The 13,443-nt window shown below is 41.8% G+C and overlaps 1 protein-coding gene across 4 annotated transcripts; it reads left to right on the top strand.

Annotated features, from left to right (window-relative positions):
- Positions 1–20: 20 nt before the first annotated feature.
- LOC108234372 (dipeptidyl peptidase 9) lies at positions 21–12,705 on the top strand. Of its 4 annotated transcripts, none has more exons than XM_025005339.2 (21): positions 21–188; positions 1,845–1,935; positions 2,194–2,438; positions 4,486–4,598; positions 4,892–5,065; positions 5,709–5,877; positions 5,962–6,072; positions 6,203–6,331; positions 6,898–6,959; positions 7,047–7,147; positions 7,263–7,437; positions 7,520–7,679; positions 7,886–7,965; positions 8,877–9,047; positions 9,136–9,271; positions 9,390–9,535; positions 9,698–9,844; positions 10,015–10,167; positions 11,022–11,164; positions 11,363–11,474; positions 11,611–12,705. In XM_025005339.2, the coding sequence occupies exons 2-21, from the start codon at positions 1,880–1,882 to the stop codon at positions 11,701–11,703; spliced, it is 2,676 nt and encodes an 891-aa protein (XP_024861107.1). In that variant the 5' UTR covers positions 21–188; positions 1,845–1,879; the 3' UTR covers positions 11,704–12,705. The 4 variants fall into 4 exon arrangements, with proteins under 4 accessions (XP_024861107.1, XP_017269023.1, XP_024861105.1 ...); XM_017413534.3 differs by having other exon boundaries at positions 9,387–9,535; XM_025005337.2 differs by having other exon boundaries at positions 2,179–2,438.
- Positions 12,706–13,443: the final 738 nt, after the last annotated feature.

Genomic DNA, 13,443 nt, shown 5'->3' with positions numbered 1-13,443 from the left:
AAACGTCTGATTTCCCCAAACTACCCATTTCCGCGTTGTGCCTCCCCTCTGCGTTAGCATCAAGCCGCTACCTGCTCCCCGGAAAGTAGTGCAACTCCTACACATTTTTTTTCTTTCCCCAGTGATTTGAACCACGGCACCTGTTTCGACAGAAAGAGACAGGCTTTCGAGGTCTCTGGGCAGAAAGTGTAAGCCAAAACACGAGCTGACATTTTTACTGTTTTGATTTCTGTCCTCTGTGATGTGTTCGTGCTGCGCTAGCCTAGCTTAACGAGCGGCGAGATGGTGAGTTCACGTCAAAGTTTAGCATCGACGGAGGGTTTAAACGCCTGATAAGAGTTTGTCAGGGGGGGGTTATGGACGGGACACGCTCTGTCAGAGGTTTTCTGTCGGTCAGAGAGTAACTTGAATCATCAGCAGGTGTGTCAAAGGGAGAAATGAAATCGAGTCGATTCTCTGCACTGAGACCGCTTTAATTGAAATGAACAAAACTAGAAACGACGACGGGAATAAATGCTGCGTTCAGGCTCTGTTAAAGTTGATTTTCGGCACCATTTAAAAATGTCATAATGGGTGAATTCACAACCTGGCTTTAAATGTCGCAAATCAACAGCTGAAGGGAACATTCATTAAATAAAAATAAATAAAAACGGAGGTGTATGTTATAGTTCCCATATAGTCTGCTGCAGACAATCAAGGATTTGAGATGTGGGAAGATTTGCACAATTCATTGTGGTTTGGCTTCAGTACATTTGAGAGGAGAATAAAAATGTAAATAGACATAACCACAACAAGGATATGTAATTATAATTGCTAAATAATTGGACAAAAGTATGAATGTGTGGTTGTCTCCAAATGTGAGTTTTATGTCTATGGTGAGGAAAAGCAGCTCAGACTATTATAAACAGGGGATTGACTTCATAATATCTACATTAAAATAGGAAATAAAAGCTTCTGAGCAGCTTTTATGTTTGGGATTTTTATATATACTTTATTATTTCCTACATCATAATCATCATATATCAGAAACAGTTCAGCCCTTCACGCTCCAGGAACGATCCAGATGTCAGATTTTCAGTAAACATTGACATGAAAATGACACCACTTAATACCCACAGCCTCCACGTGTGTCTGAGATTATGGCGTTTTATGCGTCAGATCGTTCCAGCTGTTCTTTAAGTTTTTATTTTTCATTTTATCAGCGGTCCATATAACTGTGATTTTCTTCTCGAAGCCGGAGAACGCTCCATTTCCTCCCATTAATTGGTAGAGTAGGATGATGACAACGATATGCTCTCCTCAGAGCAGCAATCTTCCCTTGAACTGCAACTTTTCAATTATTTTTTTATTATTTTAGCAGCTAACCTGTTTGACTTAAATTGACTTCTTTTTTAAATCCAAAGATCTTAACGGGGCGATCTTGTTGTTCACAAACATCACGTCAGGGTAGCTTCATCTGCAGAGTCTGCCGTTCATTTAGGCCCTGTCAGCTTGCAGGACAGCTAACAGGGAACGTCCTGCAGTAAAATGTGGAATAACGGTGTAAAATCTGCCACCGCTGTGACACAGACGTTGAAGCGTCAGACTCGTGCAGCCGACTGGCGCGGGGCGAAGGCTTCACGTCGGAGAAACAAGGCTGGAAGTGTGCCGGTGATCAGCAGAGGCACCTGCCGACCTCTGTAACACCTTTGTTGCTCCTAACTCAGCGTCACGGGGTTATAACGGGCTTTAATTATGCTGTCGCCCTGTTACTGCAGACACCCAGAGGCTCCTGTCATCTTGGAGCGAACCTTTTTTTGTCTTTTGTCTTCGGTTCCTAATGTCTCTACCGTGGTGTTTTGCAGGCTGTCAGGTCTGGATCAAGGTTGTTGAACAGTTAATGCACAAGGTAAAGAGGCTGAAAACTGAGAACAAAACAGCAGACGGCCAGGAAAGGTAGGACATTTATTTATGTGGCTCCAGTCTTTTGTTTCATGCCAATTTTCCACAGTGTTTGCCAATCAGGAGGTTCAAAATTAAATCAATAATATGAGGCTGTTTTTAACGCTGACACTATATTCACGTTGATTTGAGTTTAACATCAATAATAGCATGTTTTGTCGTTTTTATTTTCACCAATATTTGCTCCATGGAGTATCAAATAAACCTTTGAATGTCTGTTCCCGCCGCTCATGTGAGCTCGTCTGCCCACAGCGTCAGAGAGGCACCGGCGGACATGACGGGCGTGGACGAGCTGTCCGACAGCACGGAGGTGGTGGAGATGGAGGACGTGAACCCCACCCAGTTCCAGGTGGAGAAGCACTCGTGGGACGGCCTGCGGAAGATCATCCACAACAGCCGCAAAAACACCGGCGTGGTCATCAACAAGGCGCCGCACGACTTCCAGTTCATCCAGAAAGACGAGGCCAGCCCGCACTCCCACCGCATCTACTACCTCGGTAAGGAGGAGCTGAGGTCTGAACACGGGGCGTGTAGGGTCGTTTTCTGTGAGTCCAAGTCCGAAAGAAACTAAAAACATGTTCTCATGTATGCTTTGATTTTTATTCACTGCAAACAGTCTGAACTCACTGGATTTATTTCTGTTAGTTTTATTATTATCATTTCGGATCAGCAGCACAGAAAAGCTGGAATGGTTTATTAGTGAAATATTGATTTTGAGTTCAGGATTTGAAGCGTTTTAGTTATTTTTGTTCTACATTCATGAAAGTGTGCAGCTGTCTGTGGCGGTCGCCTTTTTTTTTCCTTTTTGAGTTGAGAAATCTCCTCGTCTTCAGCTGTTTTTTTTAACCTTTTTTTTGGATTTACCATGTCCTGGATGACTGAGAATCTACACCAGCATATCACCTTTTTTTATTTTGTTTTTGTTTCTGAATTCTCCTCACCTTCTTTTCTGCAGCCATGCCTTCGTAAGGTGCTCAAAATGTGGCTCTTGTTGAGAAATGCATGCACGTTCCTGAGAAGATGTGCTCATAAACGCAACATATCTTCTTTTAAAATCTTTATGCACTTTCCTTTTCTAATGCAGCCACCTTAGAAGAGTAAACCAGGTTATTGTTAAAATGTCATACTGCTCTCAGACCTTACTTTTTGGTCTTATTGCTAAAAACAGTCTGTTTTTCCGTTTTTTCTTTAAGAACAGTTTCATATTTTTTTCTCCCACGCTTGTGGAAGAACTGAAGCTCCTCCCTCTTTGCATCCCAGACACTCTGCATTTATAATTGATTATAAAATAATAATTAAAGCTCCACATTTAAATAATTTAAACTTAGCAGAAGCTATGAAATGTTTCAAACCAGCAGGTCTGAGGGGCAGATGTTTACCAACAAATAAACAGAGATGACAAAATATGAAATTCTCTGGGTTCGTGCTGTCTGAATCAAAAGTCAGCAAAAGCAAGAATCACATCTCTTTTTTGTTTTTTTTAGATGTGCATTTTTATTTACACGTCCCAACTTATTTTCCTGATATGTGCTGTACAAAAACTGTCCAAACTGAACACATCCCATTTCGGATAAGGAGGTTTTTGACACCTTTATGTGTTTTTTGATCATATTTAGTTACTTTAAAGGTTTTATTGTCAAAAGGAGCTCCAGTCGGTGTGCGCTGGACAAAAAAAAGGAACTGAACCAGGAACATTTTTGTGCTTCGTGGACATTTTTCTGCTTTTTTTAGCATTTGTGGGTATTTTTGTTGCCTCAAGCTGGAAATTGTACCATTTTTCCAGAGATGTGTCATGAAAATGTGGATTACACCAACAGGAGTTTGGTGTTTGACAACACCTTTCTTTTGTTGTCGATCACCACAGATTGTGACTTTTAAAACCCTTTTCAATAGTAAGTTTTTACAGATAAAACGTTGTGAATTTTAAGAATGTAGCATCTCTGTAGTCTTGGTGACCAGTTGTGTTAAAACAGCTAATTTTAAAAATAGATTATTCCTAAAAACTAACGTTACTTAACCAGACAACCATCCTTTTAGGTCGTCTGTGTTTGTGCTGTTGTGTATATTTTCAATCTTTAGTTGCCAGATGGCATTATGGATAAGTTATAACCTTTTACGTGATGTTAGTATTTTGCAGTTGTTGATTCTTTAATAAAAGCGGCTCATAATGATCAACACAGAAGCCAGTGAGTGTCTGAAAAGCATGTTTTTCCATTTTCCCTGCTCGAAATATGTTGGCTCTCCAGCTGAAGTTTCTCTTTACTGAGGAATCTTTTCTTTATTTTTTCCTATTTTGTTTTCTTTCTCGATGCTCTCCTGCCTCTTTTTAGCCATTAATGCATAAATTGGGCCATGAATATGGCGTTGATGAGCATGTAAACACTCCTTACGCAGGAGACATGATCTAGCTCCTCCGGACTTCTCGCCCCTTGCTGTTTGAGAGCCGTGCTGCTGACCTGAGTTAAACCAAATCTCACCTGCTGTTTGACGGGTCGGTATTGCTCGTGGGCTTACGGGTGGTGACTGTCATGTCTGCCCTCGCAGGAATGCCTTACGCCAGCAGGGAAAACGCTTTGCTCTACTCAGACATCCCTAAGAAGGTTCGCAAAGACACACTGCTGGTTTTGACGTGGAAGCAGATGCTGGATCGTTTTCAGGTAAGGAGGATGCCTTGTTCTTGCTTTCTGTCATTTAGATCTTGTCAGAAGTCTGTGCTAATGATAGCTGAAGCTCCTGAACGTTATAAATATGCAGTATGCAGATATGCTTTCCAGCTGATGTGCCGATCTTCATTAATGAGGAAGGGAAACGTGTTTTAGTCACTGGCACGTGACGACATTCTCTAAATTCTTCCCCGCAGTTTGTCCTCCTAAGCAAAAACTCCCTTTGACCTGTTCTGGTGTTCTCACAGTGTGTTTCTCCTCCTGTGACCCCTGACCCCTGACCCCAGGCCAGCCCTTACCACGGGGGCTTCTCTCGGGAGGAGGAGCTGCTGCGGGAGAGGAAGCGTCTTGGCGTGTCTGGCATCACCTCCTACGACTACCACCGACCCAGCGGGCTCTTCCTGTTCCAGGCCAACAGCAGCCTGTACTACTGCCGCGATGGCGGAAACAACACTTTCAACGTGAGTCGAGGAGTCAAAACTTCAACGCAGCACGTAAACGATATGAATACTTACAGCTTCCCACCAACCCTTCATTCAAGTGTAGCGTTTCTGGATTTCTTTAAAGTTACTTTAACTCTGTTTAATGTGTCAGTAAGACTATGAACATTTAAAATCACTTTAAAATGTCCTTTTTCATTTTTTTCCTCCACATTTTAGGGAGACAGTGAGTCCAAACCTTAAAGAAACCTTCAGTATTCAGCCTGAAAGTTTAACAGAGAACTAAAACAAAGATTGTTTCAGCTCTGGTCGCAGTTATAAAATCATTAAATGTAACTTATTTTATTTTAGTTTTAATGCTTCCTAACAAGATTGCATTAGCAAAATATTAGGTTTTTTTTTGTTTTACTTCAGCGATGATCATGCTGGTCATGTCCAAGTTGTCCCATAAAATCAAACTCAAATATAATAAAGTATTAAACATTAACAATACAAATACTTTGGCAATTATAAAGCTAAAAGCAGTTTTTCAGCTTTTAAAATAATGTGTATATCTGCTCACTTTTTAATGTTCTCAACAAAATGTTTTTGGTTCTTAGACAAAACGACTAATAGATGATTTGTCAACATTTGCTGTGTTTGTTTTTTTTATTTATTTCTCCAGACTTCTCCAATGAAGCCCGCAGAGATCAAGAGCCAGAATTCAGGCACTCGAATGGACCCCAAGGTCTGCCCCGGAGACCCCGACTTCATCGGCTTCATCAACAATAACGACATTTGGATGACAAATATAAAGACGGGGGAAGAGCGGAGGCTCACGTTCTGTCATAAAGGTCACAGCTGGGTTCTGTTCATTCGTTCAGCCTTCCTGCAGACTTACTGTTGCTTTATTTTATTTTTATTTATCTTTATTATAGGCGCTGATAACCCAAGGGATGATCCTAAATCTGCCGGTGTGGCCACTTTTGTCACTCAGGAAGAGTTTGATCGCTTCACTGGATACTGGTGGTCTCCAGTCGCTCATGAAGGTGAATGTCACATTATTATAAACATGTATTTTCAGGGTGCCAGGTTGTTTCCAAACAAGAACAGTAAGTGTGCAGTTTCATGTTTAACGTGAACGTGTGTCCGCTGTCTGCTGGTTTCTCTTCGCTTTAGGACCAGATGGTGGTAAGACTCTGCAGATCCTGTACGAGGAGGTGGACGAGTCCGAGGTGGAGATCATCCACGTCCCATCTCCGGCTCTAGAGGAGCGCAAGACAGACACCTACAGATATCCACGTGCAGGTGAAGACAGAAAGATTGTTTTCTAAGCGTGCTCCGCTGGTCTTTTAGCTTTGTAACCATACAGAACGACACCACTGGTCGTACGGAGCAGGATTTGTGGCTTATTGAGGGAACTTCAGGGTCAGTACCATGAAGCTGGGTTTACATGTCAACACACTGCCTCTCAACCAATCCATGACCTTAAAAAAATGATAAATAAAACAAGCCTTCATGTGCCATTTTATTCAAACTAGAGGACTTCCTGTAGGCTTTACAATACGTTGCCAGGAGTCTTTTGTAGGTCCCGGATCGATACACCTATGTCCCGAATTTCATCCGCGTACGTTAAAGTGGTCAGAGGGGCTGATTTCCAGAAGTTTGCCACGCCCGCATCTGGATTTTTGCACCTCACCATATTTACGCTACTATAAATAACTACCAGGTTTAATGATGAAATAATAGTAGCTTTAATGGTTTTAGCTACTTGAGCTGTAATGCCGTGGAACCCCTATTGGTAAGATTATTGCCATTATTCATGATTTGGGACTTAATTCGATTTGATGCAACTCTGTTTCGTTTGTGTCCAGGCAGCAGGAATCCTGATATCACTCTCAAGATGGCAGAAATCAAGACCGACAGTCTTGGAAATGTGAGTTGTTGCTATTTTGACGTTTTGTGTTAATTCACTCGGAGTGAATATTGTTTTGGTTTGTGCTGAGCTCTGGTTCTTCCTCAGATTGTCAGCACGCAGGAGAAGGAGCTGCCTGTTCCCTTTTCCAGTTTGTTTCCCAACATCGAGTACATCACCAGAGCTGGGTGGACGAGAGACGGTCGATAGTAAGTTTGTTCTGAAATGATTAGAAACAGCGTAAAACTCCGGCGGCAGGCTCACAGCCAGAGATTAGATACGCCGAAGTTCCCGTTAGTCACGGCTCTTCTTCTGTGATCTCAGCGCGTGGGCGGTCATGATGAACCGACGGCAGCAGCACCTCCAGTTAGTCCTGCTGCCTCCTGCGCTCTTCATCCCCGCACACCCGGCCGAGGCCAGGCAGGAGAGCCTGGAGGCCCTCGGGGACGCCGTCCACCCCTTCATCATCTACCAGGAGAGCAGCGATATCTGGATCAATGTGAGGTCCAGCATCTCGTGTGTCGCTGCTGTTCTTAGAGAACCTTTCAGATGCATTATTTTTCTTTCTTTGCGTGCTGCAGGTCCACGACATCTTTCATCCCTTCCTCCAAACGACTGATGACGAGTTCACCTTCATCACAGTGAACGAGTCCAAAACAGGCTTCTGCCACTTGTATAAGATCACCTCGGAGTTACAGCAGAGGAGCTACCACTGGGCTGAGGGCTACACACACTCTGAAGGTAACACTGCTGGGACGGCACAGGGTGCAGATGTTACATTATATGTAAAAATTAATACATTTAAAATTTAAAACCTACAGTTTAAATCATGACATGCTGTGTAAATGTTTGGGTAGGTCGTTTGCTGTCGTGTTTGAGTTTTATAGTTTTGTTTGCTTTTTGCGTGTTTGCATTTCAACGCCGTTTCTTTGCTTTTCTGCCGTCAGATGATTTCAGGTGTCCAGTTAAAGAGGAGGTGACGGTGACCTGTGGGGAGTGGGAGGTGCTGGCCAATCACGGAGCGAAGGTAGGAGCCCCGCCGACGCCGCCTGCTGAAATGTTTACTAATGGGCTAAAATGGGCAGCTTGTGTTTGTCTCTCAAGAGCCCTGAGAAACGAATAAAAAAAACAAAAATAAAGGGTGGAATATTCATGCTTCTTTAACTTTAAATGCTCTTGAACTTGTTGGTGGATATAAAACCTGCCGAGTGTCTAATGACTTCAATCTGAACTCTCCTCCTCTTCATCTGTCTGTTTCCTTTCACGCTTTTTTTTTCTTAATCTCAACCCTCAAGATGTAATTATATGCTCAGATTGGAATATTTTGGTTAATATTTAGACCAAACAACAAGGCAGATGTTTGTATTTGTTCCACTAAAAGATTAAAGATTTAAAAAAGGAACTATTTACAATTTCTTTAATCCAAAACTTAAATTGTTTGAGTCTCAAAGTTGTAGTTTTGCTGCTACAAACAACATTTTTTCACGTCGTATGACATATTTACAAAACATGAAGCACATTTAAAAACACAAAAGGCTGTAATTTCAGTAGCCTTGCTGATGATTCAGATGTTTAACCCTCATTTTGTAGCTTCGTGGCTTCATATCGACACACACACAGGTATATATCTCACTGTCTGTGCTGCTCTTATTGTTTTAACTTAAATCCTCAATTTTACCAAAACATTCCCTGTTTCTCTGACACTTTTTTCATCATTTCCCATTTTTTATGACAAACTCTTCTGAGGCGGTGCTTTGTTCAGTGTAAAAAAATAAAAACTTTCCAGAAATGATCAGTTTTATTGAACTGTTAGACATCATTAAAAACATTTTCTGTTCGGTCTTTCAGCAGAAAAGGCTGCATATTAAGATGAATTTGCAGAAATAAATAACTGTAACCAGAGTTAAAGTTTTTTTCTCCTCTTCTGTTTGTGCGCAGCGGTCGTGCAGTCCTCAGATTTGGGTGGATGAGGCGGCAAAGCTGGTTTACTTCCAGGGCACCAAAGACTCGCCGCTGGAGCACCACCTGTACGTGGTGAGCTACGAGTCGCCCGGAGAAATCGTCCGACTCACCAAACCGGGCTTTTCCCACAGCTGCTCCGTGAGCCAGGTATCGTGTTTGAAACCGCCCACGTTTCTTTAAATGTCTCTAAACCTGGAAGTGAAGTCATTAAATAAGCCTCCTGTCGTTCACACAGACCTTCGACGTGTTTATCAGCCACTACAGCAGCCTGACCACCGCTCCGTGTGTTCACATCTACAAGCTGACGGGCTCAGAAGGCGACCCGCTGCACAGAGAGCCTCAGTTCTGGGCCAGCATGATGGAGTCTTCTGGTACCGACTCACTAAACGAGTGGTTGAGGGCAAAGACCCTCAGAGCTTTTAGAGCCACCGTTTTAGCAGATTTAGCTCTAATATTAGTACGAAATGTGTTTTTTTTGTTTGTTAGCAGGCTACCAGTTCGATGCGTCCTCTGCAGAGATTTTTAGCTTCACAGGGAAGTCGGGCTTTGAGCTGTACGGCATGCTGTACAAACCAAACCACCTGGTTCCTGGCAGGAAGCATCCCACTGTTGTCTTTGTCTACGGCGGTCCTCAGGTTAGATTCTTACGCTTTAAAGTGAAATTTACATTGTGATGTCTCAACCTATTGTTTAGGTGGATTTACCAGGACTTTAAAGTGAACTTCTTTCATGTTTGTCCCAGTTTGTGCCCGTGAATTAACAGGTACTTTCATTGCATGCCTTCGTTGTTCGTCCAGGTGCAGCTAGTGAATAACTCTTATAAAGGAGTGAAGTATCTGCGGTTGAGCACGCTGGCGTCTCTGGGCTACGTTGTGCTGGTCATCGACGGGCGGGGCTCGTGCCAGCGAGGGCTCAAGTTTGAAGGAGCCGTGAAAGACAAGATGGTAAACGAGGCAAAGCCCCAACTCTTAACAAAGATAGAAAGATAAGCATGTTTTAGCCAGTTTTCTTTGTGTTTCACTGTCTAATACTTGTGTAAACGGAGCACACAGTGACACATTTTAATGACCTCTGAGGGAAACGTGTTTTTAATTTTTTTATTTTTTTTATCCAGGGTCAAGTGGAGATTGAAGATCAGGTGGAGGGTTTGCACTACGTCGCTGACAAGTATAAGTTTGTGGACCTTAGTCGTGTCGCCATCCACGGCTGGTCGTACGGAGGCTTCCTGTCTCTCATGGGTCTCATCCACAGACCGGACGTTTTTAAGGTCAGAAATACAACATTTCCTCGGTTACTGCAAAGATTCACGCTCACAGCTCGCATATTCTGAAAAGCTTTAGGTACTTTGAGCCATTTGACTCTGTTCTCCTGCTTGTCTCTGTCGATTTGTACCAGATTTTATTTTATTTGATCCTTTTTACGTTGCTCCAGTTCAAGCTCACAGTAAATGAACTAAGAAAGAAGTATTTGTCACTATCACAAGACGTGTTTGTGTCGCTCATATTTAGCAATAAAGTTTAAACTATCTTTATAATTCCTGAAGTATGGAAGACAGGGTTCCTACTATGGAAAAGTTTGGAATTAGTTTTTAGTGTTTTCCAGGTCTGGATAAATGAGGATAAAAGAAGAGCAGAAAAAGATTTTCCACTTTTTTTGGACATAATAGATGGACATATTCAGAGGAATTTACACCTTAAGGATAAGGTTTTGACCATCAGAGTCTTTGTTTTTTGAATTTCTGATTGAAACCTTTAGACCACATACAGTAAAGGCAACATATTCATTATATTTTATTACTTTAAATTTGCGATAATAAAAAGCAGCACTGTATAAACCCTCACAGGAAATTTATAGATGTTTTAATGTCTGAAAAAAGGCTTAAAAGTCCACAGAAATCTTGAAAATCTGGAAAAGTGTGTGCATTTATGATTGGAAACTTGTATAAAACCCTGGAAAAAGTGTCAAAACATTTATCTGCACAATAAGGCCTTAAAAGTTGATCGAAGAACTCCTGGCAGAAGCACAGAGGACCCTGGTTTGTTGGTAACTTTGAGTTATTTTTCCATTTGAACTATTTAAAGCGTTGAAAAGCTCGTGTTTGTCCTCTGGTTTGTTGATTAGGTTGCCGTTGCAGGAGCTCCGGTGACCTTGTGGATGGCCTACGACACCGGCTACACGGAGCGATATTTGGACACGCCTGACAAAAACCAAAAGGGATACGATGCGTGTTCTGTCGCCCTGCACGTCCACAAACTTCCCAATGAGTGAGACCCGCCTTAATGCTTTCACTACACGAACATAAAACCACTCCCATCACTGATGACGTGACGTCATTCATTTACTCTACACCAGTTAAAAGGCCCGATCCATGTTTTCTTGACAAACTGATTGCCTTCTGCTGCAAATTAAAGCAAACGAGCTGACCGACGTGTCGACTAATCTGTGTTTTTGTGCTTAAACAGGCCGAACAGATTGTTGATCCTGCACGGATTTCTTGACGAGAATGTGCACTTTTTCCACACAAACTTCCTGGTGTCTCAGCTCATCCGAGCGGGAAAGCCCTACAGCCTACAGGTGCAGTAAAGATCTTTCTCTTTCAATGGGAGGAACATACTTATCATAAGATCAGCACGTTTGAGATAATCAGATTTATCGGCTCTTGTTTGGGACGAATGTGAGAATTGTGGTGTTTTTTTTCTCCCGTCTCCAGATTTATCCCAATGAACGGCACAGCATCAGGTGTCCGGAGTCCGGGGAGCATTATGAGATCTCGCTGCTGCACTTCCTCCAGCAGAACCTCTGATAAGCCTCTTCACACACTGACCTTCCTCTCCTGGCTTCCTACCCTCCTCTCCTTTCAGCTCCAAACCTAAATCACCTCTCGCTCGATTTCACGATCAGTCGAATGCGAACTTCACGGAAGCATTTCACACCTCAAGAGATAACCGACAGTCTTAAAGCTGCAGCAGCGTTTCAACATTAAGATATTGTTACAAGATTTAAAATGTTGTCTCTATAAATAAGAGTATCGGGGCCCTTTGGTGGCCTTTTAAGCTGCTTTTTGAATGTTTAAGGGTTGTTTTAACCCACAGAGGGCACTGTTGACTCAGAGCAAACAGAGATGAAGCTTTCAGAGCTCGAACTGATGGTTAAAAAAAAGAACAAATGACAGAAATTATTATTATTGTGCTTTTAAAATGCTGTTTGCTGCACTACAAAGCAGCACAGCACAACGCAAAAACAGACAAACGTGGACCTTCTTCTGTCGTTTTAAAAAGATTTCTCTTTTTGGTTTTTTTTCTGTGGCTTAAAAAAAGATCTCCTTTCTCTCTTTCAGACAACTCTTTGTTCGACGTGTTTTTATTTTTATTCTGTTGTAACAGAAAAAAAAAGCGAAATTCCACACTTCTAATATAAGATTATAAACTCTTAAACATTCGTGAACTGGTGGGCACATGTAGCGACCTCTCGCTGTTCTTCTCGGTCGTTCGCTTTAACTTCGTGGGGAACTTTTTCTTTCTTCTGCTGCTGAAGACTTTTGCACAGTACGTACTTGCCTCGATGCCAAGAAACTGACCTATATAAAGATATCTGAGAGGACTGTTGGCAGTCTCGGGTGCCTTGTATTAGTTTAGGAGCGCCTGCTCGTGAAGAAAACGTATATCAGGGAATCTGACACGCGAGCCTCACGCCGCCTCGTTTCGGTCCCATGAAACTCTGTAAGCGGAGCGAAACATGACACGTCCGTGGTGAAATGTACTCTCAAGTTTTGAAGAAATAAACAGAAGTGAACAATCTTTTTCAATGACTTGTTATAGAGCCTTTTCTTTTCTTTTTGCCAGCCGCCTTAGTGAGGTTTTGCGAGGGGTTTGAGACCTGAGCCTGACTCAGAAAGCACGAAACACGACCGGACTGGAACTAAATCCACTTTAATTAACCCCAGTGACACAAATGAGGAAGCTCTTGAGACAAAAAGTTTAAAAAAAAATAATTCTTTTACATCAAAGAGCTTTTGAACTGGATGAAAAACAATACAATTTTCATATAAAATCCACCTTGATATGAATATTTTCTTCTCTTATCCATGAGCTCAGCGTGAATTAGTGAAGCTTTATTCTCATAATTATTAAATCCAAGCAAAATCTGTGTTAGGACTGGTAAAAATAAAATATATTTAAATTAATTTTGGGTCAAAAATGAATTGGGGACCACCGATTCACAAAAAGTAACTGACATTCTCAACCATTCATTCACATTTCATCTCAACAACTTTTATTTTACTGAAGGATGTTGGAGGAGCAGCATTATTTCCTCATACAGTTGTGTTTATTTTCACAGGTTCTGGACCCATTTTGTTTAGTTTGAATGTTGAAATTTGCATTAAGCCAATAAATTGACTCCAACATAAATCCTCACTTTCTCCCCACATCATTTAACTAATATCCATATATTCTAACCTAAATTTAATATAAAACAACCTAAATTAAATATAGTAAGACCAGTCTTTTCAGTATGATTCTTATAACGCAGAGATAAATGCAGC

This window comes from Kryptolebias marmoratus, linkage group LG24 (assembly GCF_001649575.2).
Source record: "Kryptolebias marmoratus isolate JLee-2015 linkage group LG24, ASM164957v2, whole genome shotgun sequence".
Taxonomy (NCBI): Eukaryota; Metazoa; Chordata; class Actinopteri; order Cyprinodontiformes; family Rivulidae; genus Kryptolebias; species Kryptolebias marmoratus.
This window is presented reverse-complemented; position numbering and strand designations above follow the sequence as displayed.

Excerpts from the sequence above, each read along its gene's own strand:
- LOC108234372 (XM_017413533.3), top strand. The coding sequence starts at position 1,880 with ATGCACAAGGTAAAGAGGCTGAAAACTGAGAACAAAACAGCAGACGGC. Across the intron at positions 9,536-9,697 it reads TTGTCTACGGCGGTCCTCAG|GTGCAGCTAGTGAATAACTC; the intron begins GTTAGATTCTTA and ends TTGTTCGTCCAG. Across the intron at positions 10,168-11,021 it reads ACAGACCGGACGTTTTTAAG|GTTGCCGTTGCAGGAGCTCC; the intron begins GTCAGAAATACA and ends TTTGTTGATTAG.